Genomic DNA, 26,216 nt, shown 5'->3' on the forward strand with positions numbered 1-26,216 from the left:
GATCTCCAAGACTCAAGTATCAAACCTGTATCTCTTGCATTGGTAGGTGGGTTCTTTACCACTAGAGGCACCTGAGAAGTCCATATATAGATATAGATAAATGTATGTGTGTGTGTATGTGTATCCACTCAGTTCAGATTAGTTGCTCAATAGTGTCCAACTCTTTGCTACCCCATCCATAGACTGCAGCATGCCAGGCTTCCCTGTCCATCACCGACTCCCAGAGCTTGCTCAAAATTCATGTTCATCGAGCTGGTGATGCCATTCTACCATCTCATCCCCTATCATCCCCTTCTCCTCTTACCTTCATCTTTCCCAACAACAGGGTCTTTTTTAATGAGCCAGTTCTTCGCATCAGGAGGCCAAAGTACTGGAGCTTCAGCTTCAGTATCAGCCCTTCCAACGAATATTCAGGACTGATTTCCTTTAGGATTGACTGGTTGGACAATGAGTAGAGTTCAGTCACTCAGTTGTGTCTGACTCTTTGCGACCCTATGAACCACAGCACGCCAGGCCTCCCTGTCCACCATCAACTGCCAGAGTTCGCCCAAACTCATGTCCATTGAGTCAGTAATGCCATCCAATTATCCCATCCTCTTTTGTCACCTTTTCCTGCCTTCAATCTTTCCCTGCATCAAGGGCTTTTCCAATGAGTCAGGGCTTTGCATCAGGTAGCCAAAGTATTGGAGTTTCAGCTTCAGCAGCAGCCCTTCCAATGAATATTCAGGACTGATTTCCTTTAGGATGGACTAGCTGGATATCCTTGTTGTCCAAGGGACTATCAGGAGTCTTCTCCAACACCACAGTTCAAAAGCATCAATTCTTCGGCATTCAGCTTTCTTTACAGTCCAATTCTCACATCCATACATGATTACTGGAAAAACCATAGCTTTGACTAGACGGACCTTTGTTGGCAAAGTAACGTCTCTGCTTTTCAATATGCTGTCCAGGTTGGTCATTACTTTCCTTCCAAGGAGTAAGCATCTTTTAGTTCATGGCTGCAATCACCATCTGCAGAGATTTCAGTTCAGTTCAGTTCAGTTGCTCAGTCGTGTCTGACTCTTTGCGACCCCATGGACTACAGCACGCCAGGCCTCCCTGTCCAACACGAACTCACGGAGTTCACTCAAACTCACATCCATCGAGTAGGTGATGCCATCCAGCTATCTCATTCTCTGTCGTCCCTTTCTCCTCCTGCCCCCAATCGCTCCCAGCATCAGTCTTTTCCAATGAGTCAACTCTTCACATGAGGTGGCCAAAGTACTGGAGTTTCAGCTTTAGCATCATTCCTTCCAAAGAACACCCAGGGCTGATCTCCTTCAGAATGGACTAGCTGGATCTCCTTGCAGTCCAACAGACTCTCAGGAGTCCTCTCCAGCACCACAGTTCAAAAGCATCAATTCTTTGGTGCTCAGCTTTCTTCACAGTCCAACTCTCACATCCATACACGACCACTGGAAAAACCATAGCCTTGACTAGACGGACCTTTGCTGGCAAAGTAATGTCTCTGTTTTTCAATATGCTATTGGACTCTGTGGGAGAGGGAGAGGGTGGGATGATTTGGGAGAATGGCATTGAAACATGTATAATATCATATAAGAAACAAATCGCCAATCTAGGTTCGATGCAGGACACAGGATGCTTGGGGCTGGTGCACTGGGATGACCCAGAAAGCTGGGATGGGGAGGGAGGTGGGAGGAAGGTTCAGGATTGGGAACATGTGTACACCCGTGGTGAATTCATGTTGTTGTATGGCAAAACCAATACAGTATTGTAAAGTAAAATAAAATAAATAACCAAAGAACACTGCTAAAAAAAAAAATAAAGAAAACTGCTATCTAGGTTGGACATAACTTTTCTTCTAAGGAGTAAGCGTCTTTTAATTTCATGGCTGCAGTCACCATCTGCAGTGATTTTGGAGCCCAAAAAAATAATGTCTGACACTGTTTCCACTGTTTTCCCATCTATTTGCCATGAAGTGATGGGACCAGATGCCATGATCTTCGTTTTCTGAATGTTGAGCTTTAAGCCAAGTTTCTCACTCTCCTCTTTCATTTTCATCAAGAAGCTTATTAGTTCCTCTTCACTTTCCGCCATAAGGGTGGTGTCATCTGCGTAACTGAGGTTATTGATATTTCTCCCAGCAATCTTGATTCCAGCTTGTACATCTTCCAGACCAGCATTTCTCATGATGTACTCTGCATAGAAGTTAAATAAGCAGGATGACAGTATACAGCCTTGACGTACTCCTTTTCCTATTTGGAACCAGTCTGTTGTTCCATGTCCAGTTCTAACTGTTGCTTCCTGACCTGCATTTAGGAGCCCCCCAAAAGAAAATCTATCACTGTTTCCACTTTTTCCCCATGTATATCCCATGAAGTGATGGGACCAGATGCCATAATCTTAGTTTTCTGAATGTTGAGTTTTAAGCCAACTTTTTCACTCTCCTCTTTCATCAAGAGACTCTTTAGTTCTTCTTTGATTTCTGACATAAGTGTGGCGTCATCTGCATATCTGAGGTTATTGATATTTCTCCCCCAGCAATCTTGATTCCAGCTTGTGCTTCATCCTGTCCAGCATTTCTCATGATGCACTCTGCATATAAGTTAAATAAGCAGGGTTACAATATACAGCCTTGATGTACTCCCTTTCCCAATTTGGAACTTGTTGTCTTGATCCATGTCCAGTTCTAACCGTTGCTTCTTGACCTGCACACAGATTTCTCAGGAGGCAGATCAGGTGGTCTGGTATACCCATCTCTTTAATTTTATATATAATTTTACCTTTTTAACAAATACATATGTTTTATAGGTACAAATACACATGCATATATATATGTTTCTTTTAAGTCAATTATAAGCTTGAAAGTGAAAGTGAAGTCACTCCAGTCGTGTCCAACTCTTTGTGACCCCATGGACTGTAGCCTACCAAGCTCCTCTGTCCATAGGATTCTCCAGGCAAGAATACTGGAGTGGGTTGCCATTTCCTTCTCCAGGGGATCTTCCTGACCCAGGGGTCGAACTCGGGTTTCCCACATTGGAGGCAGACACTTTAACCTCTGAGCCACCAAGCTTGGAAACATAATAAGTCTAATTTAGAAAAGTTTTGGGGCACCTATCTTTATGGCAATAATTAATTAAAAGGATCAGTCCCTAGTCTGGGTCCCTCATTTCAAATAGCAAATCTTATCTATTTAGAAAAAATATTTTCTTTGTATTTTTTTGTAACAGGCATCTAGCTAATTCAAAAGTATTATCAAATGATTATGAAACAACCATAAGAGATGAGGTGTAACTCACTGCTTTCCCGGGCCTGGAAATGTTAAAGATGTTCTATAGATATAGTCTGGGTATTAAAAGGACATGAACTTTGCCTAAATTTAAATCCCAACTCTGTCAAGTGCCTATGTAATGCTGGATAATTTTTCCAGTGACAGTTTCCTCACCTGAAAAATGAGGGTAAAAGTTGTTATCTATTTCTAGGGTAAACAAATAAGCTAATCCTTTAAAAGAGTGGTACAATAATGGCTGACAAATGTTAGCTGTATCAGGGATAAAATTCCCAATAATAGCAACAATTGCTAACATTATTTTAACCATTCTATCAGAAGTTGATTTCTACTGATGTTTATACCAGTAGTGCCTTACTGAGCATGTTTTGACAGAGCTTAAATGATTAGGGGTACAAGCTGAGTTCAAAAGAATCAAATCATAACTGATTCTTATTCATGGATTCAAACCTTAAGGTAAGATTAATAAAAACTAAAAGTAATTTTATATTATTCCCAGTTAAAAGAGGGGGTATGAAAATAGGATCTAACTCCTGACTGCCCCTAGTATAAAATCAGTCCAGTTTAGTCGCTCAGTTGTGTCCAACTCTTTGCGACCCCATGAATCGCAGCACGCCAGGCCTCCCTGTCCATCACCAACTTCCGGAGTTCACTCAAACTCATGTCCATTGAGTCCATGATGCCATCCAGCCATCTCGTCCTCTGTCGTCCCCTTTTCCTCCTGCCCCCAATCCCTCCCAGCATCAGAGTCTTTTCCAATGAGTCAACTCTTCACATGAGGTCGCCAAAGTACTGGAATTTCAGCTTTAGCATCAGTCCTTCCAAAGAACACCCAGGGCTAATATCCTTTAGGATGCACTGGTTGGATCTCCTTGCAGTCCAAGGGACCCTCAAGAGTCTTCTCCAACACCACAGTTCAAAAGCATCAATTCTTTGGCACTCAGCTTTCTTCACAGTCCAACTCTCACACCCATACATGACCACTGGAAAAACCATAGTCTTGACTAGATGGACCTTTGTTGGCAAAGCAATGTCTCTGCTTTTTAACATGCTGTCTAGGTTGGTCATAACTTTTCTTCCAAGGAGCAAATAACCAGAATTAGATTTTCTGTTAAATTATTTTAATTAGCGGTTAATTACTTTACAATATTGTGGTGGTTTTTGCCATACATCAACATGCATCAGCCATGGGTGTACATGCGTCCCACCCATCCTGAACTCCCCTCCCACCTCCCTCCCCACCCCATCCGTCTGGGTTGTCCCAGAGCACTGGCTTTGAGTGCCCTGCTTCATGCACCAAACTTGCACTGGTCATCTATTTCACACATGGTAATATACATGTTTCAATGCTATTCTCTCAAATCATCCCATCGTTGCCTTCTCTCACTGAGTCCAAAAGTCTGTTCTTTACATCTGTGTCTCTTTTGCTGTCTTGCATGCAGGGTCATCATTACCGTCTTTCTAAATTCCATATATATGCGTTAAGACACTGTATCGGTGTTTCTCTTTCTAACTTACTTCACTCTGTACTACAGGCTCCAGTTTTATCCACCTCCTTATAACTGACTCAAATGCGTTCTTTTCATAGTTGAGTAACATTCCATTGTGTATATGTACAACTTTCTTATCCATTCATCTGCCAATGTACACTGGTTGCTTCCATGTCCTAGCTATTGTAAATAGTGCTGCAATGAACACTAGGGTACATGTGTCTCTTTCAATTCTGGTTTCCTCAGTGTGTATGCCCAGTAGTGGGATTGCTGGGTCATATGGCAGTTCTAGTTCCTGTTTTTTAGGGAATCTCCACACTGTTCTCCAAAGTGGCTGTACAAGTTTGCATTCCCACCAACAGTATAGAGGGTTCCCTTTTCCCCACACCCTCTCCAGCATTTATTGTTTGTAGACTTTTTGATGGCAGCCATTCTGACTGGCGTGAGATGGTACCTCATTGTGGTTTTGATTTGCATTTCTCTGATAATGAGTGATGTTGAGCATTTTTTCATGTGTTTGTTAGCCATCTGTATGTCTTCTTTGGAGAAATGCTGTTCTGTTTTTTGGCCCACTTTTTGAGTGGGTCATTTATTTTTCTGGTATTGAGCTGCATGAGCTGCTTGTATATTTTGGAGATTAATTCTTTGCCAGTTGCTTCAGTTGCTATTATTTTCTCCCATTCTGAAGGCAGAATTAGATTTTTAAATGGAAACCAGTTTAGACAAAAGGGAAATAAATCAATAGTTTGTGGAGAACACAAGATACTTTTTCTGAGGACAGTTTAATCATACTCCAGGACTGCCAGATGAGTGATGTTGCCTCTTAAAGTTGATTTTCAATTGCACAACACACTGGCTGTGTGAGATAAACCCTATCAAGGTGAAAGAGCGCACCTTCAAGGGAGTCAGAAAGAAAATTCTTGGAGGAGAAAAGCAGGAAGATCACACCATACTATCAAGAGTGTTGAAACTTGGCCTAATTTATGAAATTTAACCACGTTTCCCTCCAGGAACTCTAGTCTTCCATATTCTTGAACCACAAGGAATGAAGGGTGCGAGAGGAAGGTGACTTGGGTCACTAATCCAAAAATAAATAGGAAGGAAGGGTTTTTTTGTATATCAAGAGCTTGACACTTAAAATTCTGGATAAAAGATATACTTGATGACTTTAAATAACTATTTGCCAGTGGAAGAAAATTTCACTGTGAAAAATCCAAGTTCAGATAACTCCTGTACTCACCAATTATTCTGTTCTCTGTAAAATCTTGTCGGCAAAGGTAAGAACCATCTTTGCATAAGTAACCTAGAAGCATGATCATTTTAAACAGAAACACAGGTACACAATCACCACTGTTTTATCATTAATGATAGATATAGGCATATCATCTCTCCTAGCTTGGCACCAAGGGCTGAAAGAAGCCCTCCCCAGGAGTGACTGTTGAGGTTATACAAACTTTTGGCTCACAGCATGCAACTCTTTTGCCCAAATATGGTTGTTACATATAATACTTGGGTGATCACACATTCCACATCCAAGGACTGGATGTTATGTTAAAAAGCAACAGGATTCCAGAAAATCAAATATGATATCCACACAGAGGTGTTTAAGACTCTGGGGAAAATCAACTCAGATATTTAAGAATGTCCAAGAAGGCTTACAACTGCATGAAAAAGTAAATTAGGAAGGAAAAAGGATGCAAACAGCAGGGCAGAAAATTTAAAACATATGAAGAATAAATCTGGGTTGTCAAGAGCTAAAATTATGAAGAGAAAATAAAAAGAACTAAGAAAAGACAACACCCCCATGAGGAAAGAACCAAACATACACACATAGAGATGGATAGATACAGATATGTAATTTAACACCCGCCTCTAGGATACAATAAACAGGTAACAAAGTATGAATAAAAATTATTTTCAAAAACAAGCATAACTTTAAATCATTTTAAAAGTTAAAATCTGACTTAAGAAATCTAAAACATAACTGTCACATAAATGTGACAGAAAAATATTTTTAAAAAATGAAAGTAGCTACGGTTAAGAATTGGCAGGAAACAAAGAAAAGGTTAATGTTTTTCAGCTGTAATTCTACTGACTTACATCAAAGCAGACAAACTAGTGACTATTAACTATTTAAAAAGCTCCTTGCTGGAGACCACTCTTGAGTGTTCCCTGTCAGCCCATCTGAGTTTCTCAAGCTCACTCCATACACCAGTGAGAAGCAAAAAAAAAAAAAAAAAGCAAAGGAACATTCAGCTAACATCGGTTGAATTTGTTATTTTTTGCTTCACACCCACCCCCTACCCACCTCCCCCACCACACTGCGCCACACTCCCCATCCTGGGCAAACACATCATACTTTCCTCTCCATCACCATCTCTCCTACAGCTATCTTTTGTATGGCTTTTTATTGTTTCCACAATTATGTTCTTAAAATCTCCAGGTAAATGAGGCTGAGATATGACAAGTAAAACACTGTCTTTCATAACACTTCTACTAGGCATCCACTAACAACCACAAAAGACTCCTCTCTGTTCTCAATTCAACTCAGCACACATTTATTCAGGCCCTATCATAAAATGTTTTCAGGAAGGAAGGCTTTCACTGGCTTCAAGTCCTTGGCCCAGTCAGTTAGATGAGAGGAATACCAACTCCTCAGAAAAGATTCAGATCCCAGAGTGTTGTGTTTGTTTGCTTGCCTCCTCAAATACCAGTCCAACTTTCTTCGGAAGTACATCTTATATTCCAAAACACTTCTAATTCAGTTAAAAAAACAATTATTTGAATAGTAATTATGGAACAAAGGAAGAAATGAGGATTTCCTAGAAAGCAAATAGCCTGCTGCTGCTGCTGCTAAGTCGCTTCAGTCGTGTTTGACTCTGTGTGACCCCATAGATGGCAGCCCACCAGGCTCCTCCATCCACGGGATTTTCCAGGCAAGAGTACTGGAGTGGGGTGCCATTGCCTTCTCCGAAACAAACAGCCTAGATAGAACTTAAGACTTAATCTGCATAAAGCCTGACCACACACACGATTCTGCTTCTGGAAACTTTACCATGATGGGATAAATCATCAGTTTAAATCATTCAGTGCCATACACTGTTCTAGATTTCTGGGATATAACAGAAGAAAAACAGGTAAAGATGGTTGCCTGTTACACTCTCACGTGATTTTCTTAATCTTATTCAATTTACTAAATAAAGATTTCCCTGAGCCTTTGTGTGTAAATCAAAGTTTTATCAATCAAAAGATATTTTAAATTATCAAAGACAGTTCTACAGTATTGAACAAACAATGCAAATGTTTCTTTTGCAAAAGAAAGGACTTTTGGAGAAAATGGACATGTCAAAGATGACTTCACATTTATGTCTTTAAGAATCTCTTTTTGTATTTCAGGTATCTAAAGAACATTACAGAGAACGGTAATAGCAAGCAAGGGTGAAATTTTAAGAAATTATCTTATGGAATTTTCCTAAATATTCATAGGAATGTATATTTTTCAAACAACTTTTTAAAAGATTAAAATGAATTTAGATATAGAGAAAATAACAGGCCAGTTGTTACAAAAGAAAGCTGGAAAATGGAAAGTGTTGTTTCCTTTTCAATTTTATTATTTGCTCATTGTGAATTTGCTAGATATATTCCATACACAGTCTACCCACTGATGGATTTAAGCACTGCCTATTAAATGTAACAGTTTATTCTGAATCCTTCTCTTTTAAAACAGAGCAAAAGCCCCAAACCATATGTGTTTGTAATTTTCAAGCGGAAGAAAGCAAAAGAACCACTATAATTCTAAAATAAAAACTATAAATATTAATGTTAGCAATATTAACAGACAATACTAAAATATTAAAGACTATTAATCTTAGGAATTTTAACAAACAAGTTCAAACTTAAATTTTATATATGTAACTGGGGAAAAGTCTGCCATACTATATGCATAAAGACATTTAAAAAATTGATAGAATCTTAAATATCAAAGAACAGTTGACAAGTTGAACATACTGTGTTAAATCCATATACAAACTGTATCCAGATATTCAGATATTAGATGTTGGTGCCCAAAGTGTTTTTTTATTTATAAGGAAAGATACCAAGTTAGAAGAATCTTCTTATGAGTTGTGACTAGGTGGTCAGGAAAAGCCCTGAGAGAGGGCCAACGTTCAATCACACATTTAATATCCCTAGGAAGTATTTTCTTAAGAACCTTAAGTTTAAAAAAAAAAAAAAAAGAACCTTAAGTTTAAGTATGAAAAAGCAGTTATCCTATCAGGTTCAAAATTCTTTAGTGTAGATAGAAAAGGGTTTCATTTATCTTAGGAGCTAAAGTAATTAAAAATCCAATCAAATGATTGATCTGGGTAGGAACTAGAGACTTTTCAGCACACAGAATTAATAGATAAATTGGATTCAGGGATGTGGGGGACACGATTACCTCCTGAAGTAATGGAATTGAAACAAGATTCCATGGAACTGACCTAAATTCCAACAAGAATCCACTTTCTGTCTCAGCTAAAAGCACTGGCATCTATGCAAACTTAACTAAGAGGAGAAGACAACTACAGAATTTACATGGAGAAGGAACTCCACAAACTGTGTGAAATCACATAATTATTTCATAGGTAGAAAAAGATCTTTCAAAATGTGAATATTTGTAATTAAATAGAGTAAAGTTTAAGAGAGTCAAAAACATCATATTAATGCTTTTACTAATACTTTTTCTTATATATTATGTAATATAATTAGGCAATTAATTTTAATTTTGGCTTATGTATATGGCAATGGAATACTTAAGAATTTAAATTTTACCATATTTGCATATTTATAAGTTTCATTTATCAAATGTATAAAAATTACTTAAGAAGATACAAAGGTTTATCAAGCAGGTGATTGCATTATTTAAAGGGAATCAAATACGTTAAAATGTTTGAAAGTATCTAAATAATTGGATTTGCAAAGGATATTAATTCTTCAAAGATTCTTATATGTGATTGTCTCCTAGAGTAAAAATTTAAAATATAAGCTGCACTAGAAAGATTAAGACTAACATCTGAATCTGTAACTTTAAAAACTTGAAAACTAAATTCTAAAACGAATGTAAATATCTGAATAGCCTTCACACAAAAATTACCCCCAAGGCCCTGAATATTTTATATTTAAAACTTGACATAGAAAGTACCATATGAAAAGAGAAAAGAACAATATGTGAGTTATGATGAGCATATTCATTTATAGAATGAACACTTTCATTTTGTAATTTATCTGAATTTCTCACCTTTTCGGCTGTTAATGGGGTATATTAGTATCCTGTTACTTCTGTAATAAACTACCACAAACTTAGCAACTTTGAAAAACACAAATTTATCCTCTCAGAGTTCTGGAGTCCAAAGTCAATCTCACAGAGTTAAAGTCAATGTGTGGTTCTTCTAGAGGTTCTAGGGGAGAATCATTTTTCTTGTCTTTTTCAGCTTCTAGCTTTAACTGTAAGGCTTGGCTCAAGGTTTTCCAAATACCCCCCAGCCCAGTTTCTGCTGTCACATCTCTCCCTATTATTATACTCGGTCTCCTCCTGTTTTCCCGTCATAATGACCCCAGCATTCCTTGGTTCCCAGCCCATTTCCCTCCAACTTCAAAGTCAGCAACAGGAATCCAGTCCTTCTTAGGTTTGTAATCTTTCCTGCTTCTCAGTCTCATCCGTCTGACCTATCCGAGAAGATTCACCACTTTTAAGGGTTTACACGATGGGACTGGCCACCCATATAAAATTCTTAATATTACTTCAAAGAATCCAGGATACTCTCCTGACCTCAAAATACTCAGCCAACATCTATAAAGTCCCTCTGCCGTATCATTTGCAGGTTCCAGGAATTAAGATGTGGACATCTTTGAGGATCACTATTCATCCATTATATGTGGCAATTCTATAATTTTCAAAATAAAAGAAAAACATAGGTTTCAAAATAAAAGAAAAACAATTATTTAACTGAAGTATAAAATTATAATAGTTCGTGTGTGGAAAATTCCAAACAGAAATGGTCATACAAAATCAAATTTCTTTTCAAATGGCTTTAGACCCCATTTACTTGCATCATTTTCAACACTGTAATTTCTGAACCTAAAATTCTTACTATTACTTTAACAGTATAAACATCAATAGAAGTCAAGCATAGAGGACTAGGTATACCTCATATATTTGCTTCTTCCAGGCTCTACCTGTGAATAGCTTAAGAAAATACGAGATATAACCTACACATTATTATCATGGGACAACACAATTTCCAAAAAATTATCTCCCTTATTTGCCTACTTGTTTTTTAAATATAAGACAAGTTTTCTAAGTAATCAAGGATATTGATGTGCAATTTCTCTCCTTTCTGCTAACCACATTATACTTTCTGCAGACCAGAGAATAAAAGAGAGTACAACGTGAAACTATGATAATGTTATCCCTCTGCATGTAAGTCAGAGTATTCTGCCTTTGTGATGGTTGCCAAGGGTACTGGAGCTTCAAGGCAGGCCTTTCTGTTTACTTACTTGAATTAACAAGGGTAGCATGAATCACCAAAATAAGTAAAATTATTTGCTGTTTGAAACAAAAACACATAGATAAGTATCACAGCACCTTGATTTACACTGACTGGTTGGAAAAATAGAGTGCAAATTATTTTAGATACTATATTCAAACTCAGATCTAATTAACTGGTTTATAAAATCAATTCTAAATATTGGCTATATCTTAAAGTTATACAGAAACTTTTCATCAAAGAGGATAGTAGTCTAATCAAAGTAAGGTTTTTGTTTTTAGCCCAAGAATCCACTTAGAATAGTTACTCAAAGTGACATAGTTAATACACATAATCTGAAGACTCCATGAAATAGACTTGACATGTAAGTTTTGCTTTTATTTTTAAATATACAAGGACATTTGGCCAAAAGGCAACACAATGTCTGTCCTAAGTAAGGTTTTCTTTCTGTTTTTGTTTGTTGCTTGTTTTTAACTTAAAACTCTACCATTTTTATCAGTAAACATACAATTTAAAGGATTTCCAGGACAACAGACACAACTGGGACTGTCCCAGGTAAGTGGGCATCTGCTCACTCTATGTAACTCCACTCAATTAAATTAGTCCATTCTTATTGTATGTTCACTTTTGCTTCATATTCCTCCCAGAGAACTGAATAAAAGCTAAGATCATGCAAGATCTTTCATTCTTTGCAAATCTATGCAAGCTGTTGGATTTCTTTAAATACTCTAAAAATCTACATCCCAGGTGACGACAGGTGCCACAGTAGCAGATGGAATTAGCACGTGTCAAAGAGAAGGCCATAGAACCTTCCTGTCAAGAAACTACTCTGAACCTAAGTAATTTTTTCTCAGTACTGATCATTGGTAGAGAAGAGTCAGGCACGAGCAATTCACTTTACTACTCCTTGAACAGCAACTGCTGCTGTTGCTGCTGCTAAGTCGCATCAGTAGTGTCCGACTCTGTGCGACCCCACAGACGGCAGCCCAACAGGCTCCTCTGTCCCTCGGATGCTCCAGGCAAGAACACTGGAGTGGGTTGCCATTTCCTTCTCCAAAGCATGAAAGTGAAAAGCCAAAGTGAAGTCCCTCAGTCATGTCCGACTCCTAGCGACCCCATGGACTATAGCCTACCAGGCTCCTCCATCCATGGGATTCTCGAGGCAAGAGTACTGGAGTGGGTTGCCATTGCCTTTTCCGCAACTGATGCTATGTTCTCCTAATTCAAGATGGTTTATCTCAAGATAAGGCTTACAGGCATAGTGCTATACTAGGAAACATCTAGTAAGTTCAGACTTCTACTACAGCCAGATAGGTCTTTGCCTTCTTGTCAGCCAAGAGATCACCAGTGAGTAATGTCAAAAGAGAATTCCCTAGGAACTTGTCCATTATACTAAAGCTGCAAAGTTCCAAATATATCAAAGACAGGCAATATTTCAGGTACATTTCCAATCCATCAGGGCTGAATATAACTACTTTCCTATATGCTTCCCAACAGTCATTCGGGGCAGGAACCCTTAGGATAAAACTGAGTTATATCATACTTTAAATCAAATCATGTCCACTTATACAAGCAATTACATTGCTGTAAAGCCTAAAGACCAGAGAAAGCGATGGCACCCCACTCTAGTACTCTTGCCTGGAAAATCCCATGGACAGAGGAGCCTGGTGGGCTGCAGTCCATGGGGTCGCGAATAGTTGGACACGACTGAGTGACTTCCCTTTCACTTTTCACTTTCCTGCATTGGAGAAGGATTTGGCAACCCACTCCGGTGTTCTTGCCTGGAGAATCCCAGGGACAGGGGAGCCTGGTGGGCTGCCATCTATGGGGCTGCACAGAGTCGGACACAACTGAAGCGACTTAGCAGCAGCAGCAGCAGCAGCAGCAGCAGCAGCAAAGCCTAAAGACAGTACAATTAGTCTACACAGGAAGTGCTGGCCTTAGCCCTGTACACAGACAATGCAAAGGAGCAATTCACAATCCAGATTGGTTAGCACTACTAAAGTGGAAAGGAAAACTTCCATGTGGTCTGCAATTGATTATGTGTAAGTGAGAGTTTACCTTATGGTAGGCTAATTCATAAGTGACCAAAAATAGACAAATACATTAAATTTCTAGAAAAGAGGGAATATACTTGCACACCATAATCCTTAGCATATGCACACAGTCAATCCACATACTTCTCAAATGAAAAGCAACCACTGACAGGCACTCTTCTTAAGACCCTTAACTATTTTCTCAGAATCTTCTCATAATCAATGTCTTATTTAAGAAGAAAGAAATGACTCATTGATTTTCATAAGTGGCTAAGATTCTTTACATCCACTAGTCCTGAGCCACACTTGACCAATACATAATCTTACCATAATCGCTTCTTCCAAAACACCTCCATGTCCACATTTCCTAGGAAGGAAGTGCTGTGAACCAACCCAGGAAATTTAATCACACCGGATAATTAACTTCTCTGAATAAACAACAGTTGGTGTCTGGAAATTTATAAAGATGGATGAGGATTGGCTATCCTTACATCTTCTTATTGGAGTACAATGAAAGCAAATACCAAACCAGATTCTGCTACATAGATATTTATTTAAATAAATAAATATATAAATAACAAGCAGATACACTGCAGTTTATATGACTCCTCAAGGGTAATCCATGTTTCTAAAATATCACTACTTCAGGCAATCACGTATCTCTAAAGGCTCTAATATCCCCAATGAGAGTCCATATTTCATGTCCCTTATGAGTATCTTGCCACTGATAAGATGGGGGACATGCCGTGGTATCCCCCAAAGTGGTTAGAATCTCAGCTGACCTGACCACTAACTGGGATGTGAACCAAAATAAGCAAGTCTTCTAGACTAAGAAATAATTTAAACTAACAGAAATAATATCACACTGTCAAAGCTGAAATGTTTTTAAGTAGGGAGTTTAATGTAAGGGAGTTTAACATTCCCCTCCCTCTCAATTTGGTAATTTCAGACTCTGTATAGACATATGGCCCTTCCAGCTCTCCCTGTTTTTAGGATTACCTACAGTGATGGGAAAAAAGAATTGAGTGCTTTTGCTTTTTACCTAATAGTTACATGATTAGAGTAGTAAATGATTTAACCTTTCTGACCCTTATTCAGCTCCTTCAACCTTAAAATGGAGAGAAAATGACTATCACAAAGAGCTACTGTGAAAATCAGACACGACAAACGCCAAGAAGCTAAGATACAGACAGGCACACAAGAGTCCACGCCAGGAAGGTGTGGCTCCTGGAGGCTCCCTTTTGCGGGCCTTGTTACCATGAGCAGAACCTTCCTGAAACTCTCCCAGTCAAGTCCTCTCGGAGCTGCTATCTGAACCCCTCATCTGTGACATTGTGAAAACTTCCCAAGCGGACTATCTGCTTGTAAAAAGCCACTTCCAGACCTCTCCCAATGCTTTCCCTGATGGGACCGTTCCTGCTGATTGAATCCATAAGAGGTCAGGGCTGCCACTCTCCTTCGCTGCCCTCAGGTGCCACGAGTCTCAAAATCCCACAGGCCTCACTGTTGGTAACCTACTCGAATCTGCTCAGTCACCCTGGATTCAATGCCATCACCACAGCTTCAATGCCACCCTTTCTGTACCCAACCATTCCCGCAATTCCTCCCTGCTTTTAACAATGGTGAAAACCACAGCGGCTTGTGGCTCGTATTTTCATGATCATATTCATATTTTTCATTCATTTCATGACATCTATGTAAAAAAAAAAAAGATTGCTGATAATTATGGAGCAAGGAATTCAGACATTTTTGAAATTGTGCCTAAATACAAGCAGCAAATTCAACAAATTCCTCAACAATTAGTGACCTAGAGAGAATAAAAGCCAATGAACCAGTGAAGCAATGAAAAGTACATAACTTTTTTCCCTTTTCATTAAAATAAGTTGAACAAAATCTGTGCATGATTGCCTATTTAAAAATCTAATCTTCATATTTGCCAACATTGCTTAGTTGCTGTATCAACTGTCTAGCTTTAGTCTAATAAAGCCTTTTTTAAACTTTAGAAGAAATTTCTATACAGGAAATTATAAATTTGGACAGGCATAACTGTGTCTCAATATGTAGTATTCTTATATCAATTCTCACCGTTTTAAGTATATAAATTGTAAAATACTGGCCAAATGGCCACAGTGGCCATGTAATTAAAGGCTTTATTTTTTAATTATCTGTTTTCTGTGAGACTAGAAAGACAAACAAGAAACAGCATAATGTGGGTTTCTCTGTTGCCAAATAACTTCAAGTGGTGCTGTCATTATTGGTTTTTAATGGGAAAAAAATATTTGGTTGACAGTATCAGAGGAATTCCTGGGGGAAATTTCACATATTCTTGTAGATGGAAAAAAACTTTTAATATCTGTGAGCAAAACAACCACTTTCTCTGTATCTAAGTTCTATGAAAAGAAAGAAAAAACTGACACACTTTTTCTTTTTGTTGTATGTTCTTCTAACATATTTCGGCCTCTAGGAAAGACTTATGAAACTTAAATCTTATTTTCAAAACCTCTCTAGAATAGAGACATTGGGGACATTAAAAGATGAGCACTATCTTTAAAAGCATCCTATATTTTTAACCCGTATTTCCACATCCAGGCTTAGATCTTACAGATGAACTGAGGTGACTATCCGAAGTCAAAAGCATTAGCTATTTTCAGTACACAAAAACCATGCAAGCAAATATATTTTTAAAAAGAACCTTTATGTTATGATCAACTCCAATGGAACTGAATTTTATTCACTTCTAATCCAATCTGAGTCTAGCCCTGCTATCTTGATGATTACATTAGTCTTTCACTACAACTTGAGAACTTATTAGGAAAAGGAGTATGTCAAGGCTGTATATTGTCACCCTGCTTATTTAACTTCTATGCAGAGTACATTATGAGAAATGCTGGGCTGGAAGAAGCACAAGCTGGAATCAAGATTGCCAGGAGAAATATCAATAACCTCACTTACACATATGACACCACCCTTATGGCAGAAAGTGAAGAGGAACTAAAGAGCCTCTTGATGAAAGTGAAAGAGGAGAGTGGAAAAGCTGGTTTAAAGCTCAACATTCAGAAAACTAAGATCATGGCATCTGGTCCCATCACTTCATGGGATACAGATGGGGAAACAGTGGAAACAGTGTCAGACTTTATTTTGGGGGGCTCCAAAATCACTGCAGATGGTGACTGCAGCCATGAAATTAAAAGATGCTTACTCCTTGGAAGGAAAGTTATGACCAACCTAGACAGCATATTAAAAAGCAGAGACCTTTGTCAACAAAGGTCTGTCTAGTCAAGGCTATGGTTTTTCTAGTAGTCACGTATGTATGTGAGAGTTGGACTATACAGAAAGCTGAGCACCAAAGAATAGATGCTTTTGAACTGCGGTGTTGGAGGAGACTCTTGAGGGTCCCTTGGACTGCAAAGAGATCCAACCAGTCCATCCTAAAGGAGTACAGTCCTGAGTTTTCACTGGAAGGACTGATGTTGAAGCTGAAACTCCAATACTTTGGCCACCTGATGCAAAGAGCTGACTCATTTGCAAAGACCCTAATGCTGTGAAAGATTGAGGTCAGGAGGAGAAGGGAACGACAGAGGATAAGATGGTTGGATGGCATCACCAACTCAGTGGACATGAATTTGGGTGAACTCGGGGAGTTGGTGATAGACAGGGAGGCCTGGCGTGCTGCGGTTCATGGTGCAGCAAAGAGTCGGACACGATTGAGCAACTGAACTGAGAACTTATTCAATAATTCCAGTGTAATACACACAAATATATAGTTTTCATATAATTATGCATTCCACTTTTTTTCTTCAAAGGATGAACAATTACTGATTATTGTTGTCTGAAAGTTTTATAATGAAGCATGAACTTCCATGAGTGGTAAGCAGCAGCTGGGAAAATATCTGGAGAAAGACTTGTGACTGGCTTAGCCAAACTTCTATCTTAACTGTTCCCCAGTAAAATCGCCTCTAGCCCCAGTCTAACACTTCTGCATGTGCAAAACTATGTTATTATCAGCTATTCATCAGATGTAACAGTTTAGCAAACTAGCTCTAGATGCTAGCATGACAGCAAAATGTGATCTCTATAAGCCATTTCCAAGTGTGTTCCTCCTCACATCAATGGTTAATTTGCAAAATAACTTTTTATTTATCTTGAGGACCAGATCTGAGAATCATTATACTGTTAAATGGGATACCATTACCTGTTTTATTTTGCTTTTTATCAAACGAGATATCATTCGAATTCCACTTGCAATGAAAAGGAATTAAATCAACTTGGCAAAAATAATAAAAAGTAATATAATGATCTTTATCAACCTTTGTGTTTTTCATTTGATAATAATCAAATTGCTCCTTGACACATTTTAAGAGGTTGAAAATTGAGAGGCAGTACCAAAATGCAACTACTCATAACATTTGCCCTATTGTAGAGGGCAAGGGAAAAAAATGTTACCTTGGCCTTACGGCCATATTGCTAATTAATACAATTTTAATTTTATATTGAGATAAGAATGAGACAATAGAGTATACATTTCTTTTGTTAATAAAACAGTATGCTAGTCTATAAAGCCTCACATATCTGTAACACTATTTATTAGTCACCTATATACCGGCAGTATATTTAATCCTCTACACATATTATCTTTACTCTTCAGAGTAATCTTAGATAAGTGACAACCATACATTTATAGGATTTTGACTTGTCTGGTAAGGTCATTAAAAGGCATCCTGGAGAAGGCAATGACACCCCACTCTAGTACTCCTGCCTGGAAAATCCCATGGATGGAGGAGCCTGGAAGGCTGCAGTCCATGGGGTCGCTGAGGTCGGACACGACTGAGCGACTTCACTTTGACTTTTCACTTTCATGCACTGGAGAAGGAAATGGCAACCCACTCCAGTGTTCTTGCCTGGAGAATCCCAGGGACGGGGGACCCAGGTGGGCTGCCGTCTATGGGGTCGCGCAGAGTCGGACACAACTGAAGTGACTTAGCAGCAGCACCAGCATGAATAAATAGTGAAGACCTACATACAACCATCTCACAGAAGAGTAAAAATAATTGGCAAAATAAAGTTTCAAATCTCTCTTAATGGTTATGACAGGAGTTTGGTGATACAGAGCAACACATTCATAAAATACTAATAGTTTTCCAGCTCCACCTCTAACCTCCTCTCTCACATACACACAGACTATAGCTGTCACAGAAAAGTCTTTCCAATTTATTTTAATCCTGGATCTAAAGATCTAAAGTAATTCATATATTTGTCAAAATAGCCAATTGTCCAATTCTCCCAGCCCAAAGTTTGGAAGGCTTACTCAAATATTTCCTTGGGAGAAGTGTTCAACAACATTCACTGATATGAAAAGGTTTTTAGTTCTGTGTATTGATAGAAAAAACATAAAGCAGAGTTTCTCTTTTGCGTTATAAGATATATAATGAGGCTCAATTTTGCAGCCTATAATGCAAATTATTAAACAATACTTTAACATATGGTGGCTATACACAGATAATTGCTGCTGCTACTGCTGCTAAGTCACTTCAGTCGTGTCCGACTCTGTGTGACCCCACAGACGTCAGCCCACCAGGCTCCCCCGTCCCTGGGATTTAGGCTTGCAAAATTATGTTTCAAAACACACTTAAGATACTTAGACAATATACTACATATGTATATATTAGACATATATTACACAGGCATTACATATATATCAAAATATACTCTTATTGTAAACTAAACTTGAAAATTTTAAATACACCATATTAAAGCATTATATTACTTTAAGAATCACTTAATGAACTGACACATTCTATACTTCACCATTAAATCAGAAATAACAGAAATGATGACAACTGTAAATTGTCAATGATGACACTGTAAATGATGACAATACAGTGATGATAAATGAAAATTCTGAATAAAAATATACAAACCTACAACCCAAACGTCTATTTGCTTAAAAGGATTTTGTTGGTCTAAGTGTGCTGACCTGGTCAAACAGCCAGTCACTCCCAGTTTCTTCAATCTGTGTAGAAGTAGCATAGCTAACATTAACAATAAAAATTAAAGTGACACTACAAGTGTTAAGAAAACAATTTATAATTAAGAAAGCAAAACAACTATAAACAGAGCACAGCTGCTCTCAAACTAAGGCACTATCCTTTGTTTTACCTTTAATGAGCTATCTTCCCTAAAATTTCACTTCTTAATTTCCTTGGTCAGAAAAATGACTATGCAAAGTGAAAATATGCCAGGAGCCTTAGAGATGCTATTACTTCATTTAAGTAAATTCTAAAGGGAAATATGAGTTGTCTATCTAGTAAGATAACAGGCAAAATGAACGCATAGTCCTATTAATTGCATTCCACATCCCTAATACTGCTTCTTTTTAGAAAGAGAGTGTGTGTGTGCACATAGATGCTCATATTCAAGGTTCTTTTGACAGTAGAAAGTAACAATGTTTCAAAATGAAGTCAATTACTGTAACTGTTTTTTACCCTCCAGAAAATAAGTCATGAATACTATCTAACATGATACATATCTTCATATACAACCAGCCTTCAAGGTTACATGCTTGCAAAGTAAAGAAATAAGCATAATATAGAGAAAACATTAAACTAATATTTCCCCAAATATACTGTCTCTATGTTCATAAAGTGTTACATACCAAGATGTATGCGACACTTTAGATTTTTCACCTAAACTATTTTTTAAAAAATCAACTGAATCACTTTGCTGTATACCTGAAACACACTGTAAATTAACTATGCTCCAATATAATATAAAAACTATATTAAATGTTAAAAAAATTTTTTTTAATTCTTTAGCTATATAATTCAGTACATACTTAGGGTACATTTATCTTAAAATCAGAATATTTTTGCCCAAATACCATCAAAAATTTTCAAGCATAATCATATATCTGCCACTTACCAAACCTACATGATTAACAAAAAAACATAAATTCTAAGTAATAGCAACAATAACTTAAAATACTATTTCTCAGAGATAGACCTTTCCTATTTAGCTCATTCCACAGTCGTTCATCCCACGGAAAATGTCCCATGAATGTTGCTGATAGAAACTGAACTGTCAGCTAATATTTCCAAAAATTTAAGATAGTCTGATCTCTGTTCGTATTTAGGAAACTCTCAAAGCTATCACATGAAAACCTTCTTAACATGTTACAACGCAATGAATGTGGAGGGCTCAGAAAATCTAGAGAAATCTGCTGAGAACTCTACAGGACTCCATTCTACATAGTAAATTGTAAATGACTTCTAAATCCCAGCACTGTCCTAAAACATTCATTTCTCTCCCTTCCTCCCTTTCTTTTTCTCTCCTGTCATCCTATCTCTGAGTTAGTATCTTGAGAAAGTAATTCAAGAGAATCTAAAGTAAGGGACAAAGAAATTGTTCCCATTTCCTTGACTCCACACTGACCCCCTCCTCCATTTCTGCTGTCTCTGCTATCCTGTGATGGATACTCAGCCCTCTTAATCTTGAGGTATAATTGTATCTCAAGATAGATGACAGAAAACAGATAGGTGAAAATTTTTCCTATCGAGTAAATACCTAATTACAGTATCCTGTATATAAATAACTCTCAAATCCACACACATCTCTAAATCTCTCTCTTTGCCACAACATACCCCCCTGCAAAAAAAAATAGTGTGAGATCTTTATTCAGCTATCCCAAACAAACTCTCAAACTCTTAGAGACAGAACTACTAGAATAAATAGAAAACGAAGGGGTTCCCCTTGTAAATCAGTCACCAGGACTAGTGATTTCCCTTTGCCAGTGTTTCTCCAGGTCTCTCCTCCAGAGCTTTGGCTCAGGATTCTATTAGCTCATGAGCTTCAGTTTTCCTTCTGCCATAACATTTTTGGCCTTCTAAAACATATTCCACAAAGCAAATCCATCTTTCAGCTGTCCTTGATTTCTCTATGTAGAAGATACAGAGATTCCTAGTAATTTGAGTTCATCTTAATTGACAAGCCTTTTCATAATTTTACTTTCTCTAAATATTCTAGTCACTATCCTCAGGTCCTCTGTATTCCACAGGTGCTTTCTGCTGCTCTCCTGAACACATATCATCCCCTCCACAAGGCATTCCTCTTGGTAGTTACAGAGATAAGAATTCACTCTTCATTCAATTTCTAGTCTCAAACCTCTTGAAACATGCATATTTCTCCTCATTCTAAATTCCATCAAGGTGTGGCTATATGTGTGTGTGTGTGTGCGTGCGTGTGTGCACAGGCACGCCCTTTAAAACTGTTCAAAGATAGTCTGTCCATATTAATTTGACCCAATGAATATTATCTGTAACTCACTTACTTTCAGCTAAAATTCTATACAATCACATTAGCTCTTTAAGAAACTTTATCTTAGGTTCTTTATGTGCTTATTCAGTATTGTCCTTTAATTAACTGGCTTGCACTCCAATGGAAATTGTTGTAGACTGCAACTTCCATTAAGGGAAGGCTTTCAGTGCCCAGGAGAACGCTCCTGTTAACCTGCAACAGACACTTCACAGTATTGATGCTGCTGCTGCCAAGTTGCTTCAGTCGTGTCCGACTCTGTACGACCCCACAGAGGGCAGCCCACCAGGCTCCGCAGTCCCTGGGATTCTCCAGGCAAGAGTACTGGAAGGGCTGCCATTGCCTTCTCCAACAGTATTGATGAGGAGAGGGCATATGATATGACTTAAAACAGAATTAGACAGTATCTGCCATTTACGTGGAAGATGCAAAAAACTAAGAGTCACACGTATTATAAAATGTCACTCCGTTCAATAAACAAAAATCCTGACACTCACTGTTAACTTAGTCTGGCCTCCAGAACTTTTACAACTTTTAGACTAGTGATTTCTCCCTAGGGATTTTTCCTAATATTTCTGTGCTCAGTGCTACAATTCACCACACAGGTTTAGCAAATTCTGTTCCAAACAGTTTAAAGAAAGCTTTCATGATTAGTCAAGGGATCTTTATAGAGCAAGTACCAGTCAGTCCTTCAGGGTTGAAATTCAGCACCTTTAGAGACCTCTGTCTCCACCCAGAAATCCTTGCTGTTTACACTAAGAAGACTGGCGCCACGGCCCCCTTTCCTTTACACTCTTATCACCCCCTTCCATGCAACTCCCCTCTGGACCGCCACAGAAACAACCTGAAATTCAAAATCGCACTATAAACAGCGACAGGCGGGCCACGTCTCCTCCCTGGGCGGCATGGTCCAGGATAATGGCCCCTTTTCCACCCTGCCTTTGGTGGCCGCTGTCCAAAGTCCCACAGCCTCAAACTTAGGGGCACAGCCAGCCTGGGGTGCTCCTGGACAGGACCCCTCCCATTCACATGCCTGTGTCCTGGCTTCAAAGCTCCACTATCAGTGCCCTGGAAATCAAAATCCAGAAGGCTGCAACTTTCAGATTTATCATTGAAAAAATTGCGCCCATGTTCACAGAGTTGGGAATAGAACACAAGAGGTGGGGAGCTGTGGTCTGGTCATTTGTTTTCACAGCTGGCCGAGTCAATCATTCTCTCTTAAAAGCTTATTTGACAGGTGAGAAATTCCTCCTCTCTAGATCATTCCAGGAACTCCTCAGCATCAATCTGAGCTGGGAGAGGGGCCTGAAGGGGAAGGGAGTGGTGCTGAAATCGTGCTGAGCGTGTCCCCAGGGAAACTCTAGTGCAGGAAGGAGGATTTCGGCGCCAGGAATGTGCTGGTCCAGGGTCCAGAGCGAAGAGAGGGGAGAGCCGAGAAGTCTTTACTGAGAGGGAGAGAGGTGCGACCAGAAAATAGAAGATACCTGGAAATGTCCTGAAAGGGATGGAACTGGGGGAGAAGGATGCGGACTGGAGAGAAATCGGGAATAGGAAGAGGTTGGGGCAAGGGGGGAACAGAACAACACGAAGTGCAGAGCCTCGGATGCGGGCGTCCAACCTCGGCCGGTGTCGGACCCTTCCAGAGCGCCGGCTAGGCTGGCTGCCGGCCGAGCCCCCGGAGCCGGAAAGTTGGCGCAGCGAGGGGCGGCCGGAGGGCAGTGCCCCCAGCGCGGCCGGGAGGCGCCGGGCTCAGAGTCGCGCGGCGCCTTACCTTCTGGTCGACGATAGAGCAAGCCATCTCGCGGACGTGCGCCAGGCTGTAGTCCCCGGACGAGTCCTGCAGCAGCAGCACCGGCTCGCGGCTCAAGCCGATCTGCAGATGGAAGGAGATGCCCCCGGCCGGGGCCGCGACGGGATTCAGGAACGGCGCGGGCCCCGGCCCGGACCCCGGGACCAGCGCGGCCGCCGCCGCGGCTGCTGCCGCCGCCACGGGCAGCAGCGGGCTGGGCGGCCGCAGGACCGGAGGGGCGCTCATCGCTCGGCCGGGCGCACCGAGGGCCGCGGGGCCCGGCGGCTGAAAAGTTTTGCTGCCGCCGAGCCGGGAGCTTCTTTCTTCAAGAGTCGAAGCGGAAAATAAAAACTTTCCGGAAAAGTCCCCGCGCGGGGGGAAGGGCGAGGGGATGAGGATCGGGAGGGGAGGGGGTGGAGAGAAAATGGCCGAGGCGGGAGGGCTGCGCCGCCGGCAGCGCGGGCGGCGCGCGGGGGAGGCGCCGCCGCGCGGAGGAGCAGCAGCTGCGGCGCGCGCGGAGGGACGGGGCGGCGGGTCTGCGAGGCCGGGGCGCCGGGCGGGGGCGGGGAAGGGGGCGCGAGGGGCGGGGTAGGGGAGCGAGGGGCGGGCACTGCGGAGCCACCACCCGGCGGGCGCCGGAGCCGCAAGAGCCGCGGCCGCGCTGGCCGCAGTGTGCCCGGTGGCCGTCCCCTGCGCCCGAGGCTCCCTGGGCCTGAGCCTCCCCTGGCCCGGGCAGGATAAGCGGCAGGGCGTGGGGCCGCCTCCGCGAGCATGGTTCGACCCTTCCCTCCCTCCCTCCCGGACCCCGCTCTCTTCGCTGTCCCGGCTGCCCGACTGCGGACGGACGGGACTGGGCGCCCTTCCTACAACCCGCTGCCTGGGACCAGGAGCTTCACGGCCCCCACAGTCCTTGCCACATCATCCAAGTGTCCGAGGACGACGCACTTCTACCCGTGAGGTGGCCTGTGCTAAACTCAAGAATGCCAAGCCCTGCGTTTCTCCGTGGGTCTTACTTTCGGAGGAAAAATGAAAACAGAGGGTCCTTGGAAACCCACTTACATCCCAGGTCCTTCCAGGAACCCTTGGGTTCGTTGCCAAAGAGGGTGGGAACCCAATCCACGGAAATATATCTAACCTGTCTTTACTTCTTTTGACACTGACACACCCTGATACCAAAGCCCACGCATTTCACCGCAGCTCCCAAGGCACCAGACTAAGTTGCTAAACTCAGACTAAGTTCTCTTTTGAAAGAGAAGGCCTTCATTGTCTACATTTTTTAAAAAGAGGAAGGGCTGATGCAGTCTCTGTCCCTTACCCTTATTCTTGGTGTCTGAAGCTTCTACCCCCCAGTCCTCAGAATCCGTTCCTTCACTGTAAAATCAGCTTTATATAAAGCAGTGATGCTCCCAGCGCCGCTGCCATCTAGGTTGGGCACCATCGGCTTTAGTTTTGATAGTTGTTCCCTGTTGTTGCCTGTGTTGTAGTTTTGGCTGGGTGGGGAGGTGGGAAGGGTGCTTGGGGATGAATTCTGCTCTTCTCCCACCAGGGCATGCGTCGCACATTGCACAGGGTGGGTGACGGTGGGGCCTCGACCTTTGAAAGGCCCTGCCACAGTGATGTGCTGACTGTCACCATCTTGGATTACTTAATGGTTTTTTGTTTGTTTGTTTGTTTTTTCATTTTACAGTATGTTAGTTGCTCAATCGTGTCTGAATCTTTGCAACCCCATGGACTGTAGCCTGCCAGTCTCCTCTATCCTTGGAATTCTCTAGGCAAGAATACTGGAGTGGGTAGTCATTTCCTTCTCTGGGGCATCTTCCCCACCCAGAGATTAAACCAAAGTCTCCTGCATTGCAGGCAGATTCTTTACCACTGCGCCACCAGGGAAGCCTGGGAGACAGACAAATTATGTAGCCCGCCTTTCCACTTCCTAGTCCTTCCCCTTATATGGCACAAGCACCCATGCATGCGCGCACGCACACACACACACACACACACACGCACACTAATAATGTATGTTTTATTTTGTACTGTTACATTGTTTATGTCTTGACCTCTGTTTCTGACCCAAGACGTGACGTTTCAAGGTGATTTTCTCTTCAAGCCTCTTTCCCAGGGTCAGTAGTGGAGACCTGAATGTCCTCAAAGGCATTGTCACTCACTGAAGAGACCTGAGGTTTTTTTGTCTCTGGATTTGATGGTGTGAGACCTGAATGTCCTCAAAAGCATTGTCACTCACTGAAGAGACCTGAGTTTTCTTTGTCTCTGGATTTGATGGTGTGAGAAGGTCTGCATGTGTGTTGGCAGTTTCCGCTTACTTACTTAAAAAGTGGTTCACTTCATCTATCCATCCATCCCTCCATCCCTCCATCCGTCCATCACATGTTCCTGTGGGGTCCGACTCTTTGCGACCCCAAGGACTTAGCCTGCCAGGCTCCTCTGTCCGCTGGTTCTCCAGGCAGGAATACTGGAGTGAGTAGCCATTTCCTCATCCAGGGGATCTTCCTGATCCAGGGATTAAACCCACCCACGTCTCCTGCATTGCAGGTGGATTCTTTACCACTGGAGCCATTGTGGAAGCAATTTCCCTAATATACCAGATTCAGCTAAGCTAGGAGAAGCATGGGCTTTCCCAGTTGCTCAGCAGTAAAGAATCTGCCTGTCAGTGCAGGAGATTCACCTTCTATCCCCAGGTCAGGAAGATCCCCTGCAGAAGGAAATGGCAATTCACTCCACCATTCTTGCCTGGGAAATCCCATGGACAGAAGAGCCTGGTGG

At 40.9% G+C, this 26,216-nt stretch overlaps 1 protein-coding gene across 2 annotated transcripts in view; it reads right to left on the reverse strand.

The window, feature by feature from the left end:
• PRKD1 (protein kinase D1) overlaps positions 1 to 23,978 on the reverse strand; it is a 351,724-nt gene extending 327,746 nt beyond the window's left edge. For both annotated transcript variants that reach the window (XM_042235286.2, XM_027957223.3), the window contains exon 1: positions 23,421 to 23,978. In XM_042235286.2, the coding sequence (XP_042091220.1) occupies positions 23,421 to 23,684 (264 nt within the window). In that variant the 5' untranslated portion in view covers positions 23,685 to 23,978. The remainder of the gene's footprint in view (positions 1 to 23,420) is intronic.
• Positions 23,979 to 26,216: the final 2,238 nt, after the last annotated feature.

This window comes from Ovis aries, chromosome 18 (assembly GCF_016772045.2).
Source record: "Ovis aries strain OAR_USU_Benz2616 breed Rambouillet chromosome 18, ARS-UI_Ramb_v3.0, whole genome shotgun sequence".
NCBI classification, from domain to species: domain Eukaryota; kingdom Metazoa; phylum Chordata; class Mammalia; order Artiodactyla; family Bovidae; genus Ovis; species Ovis aries.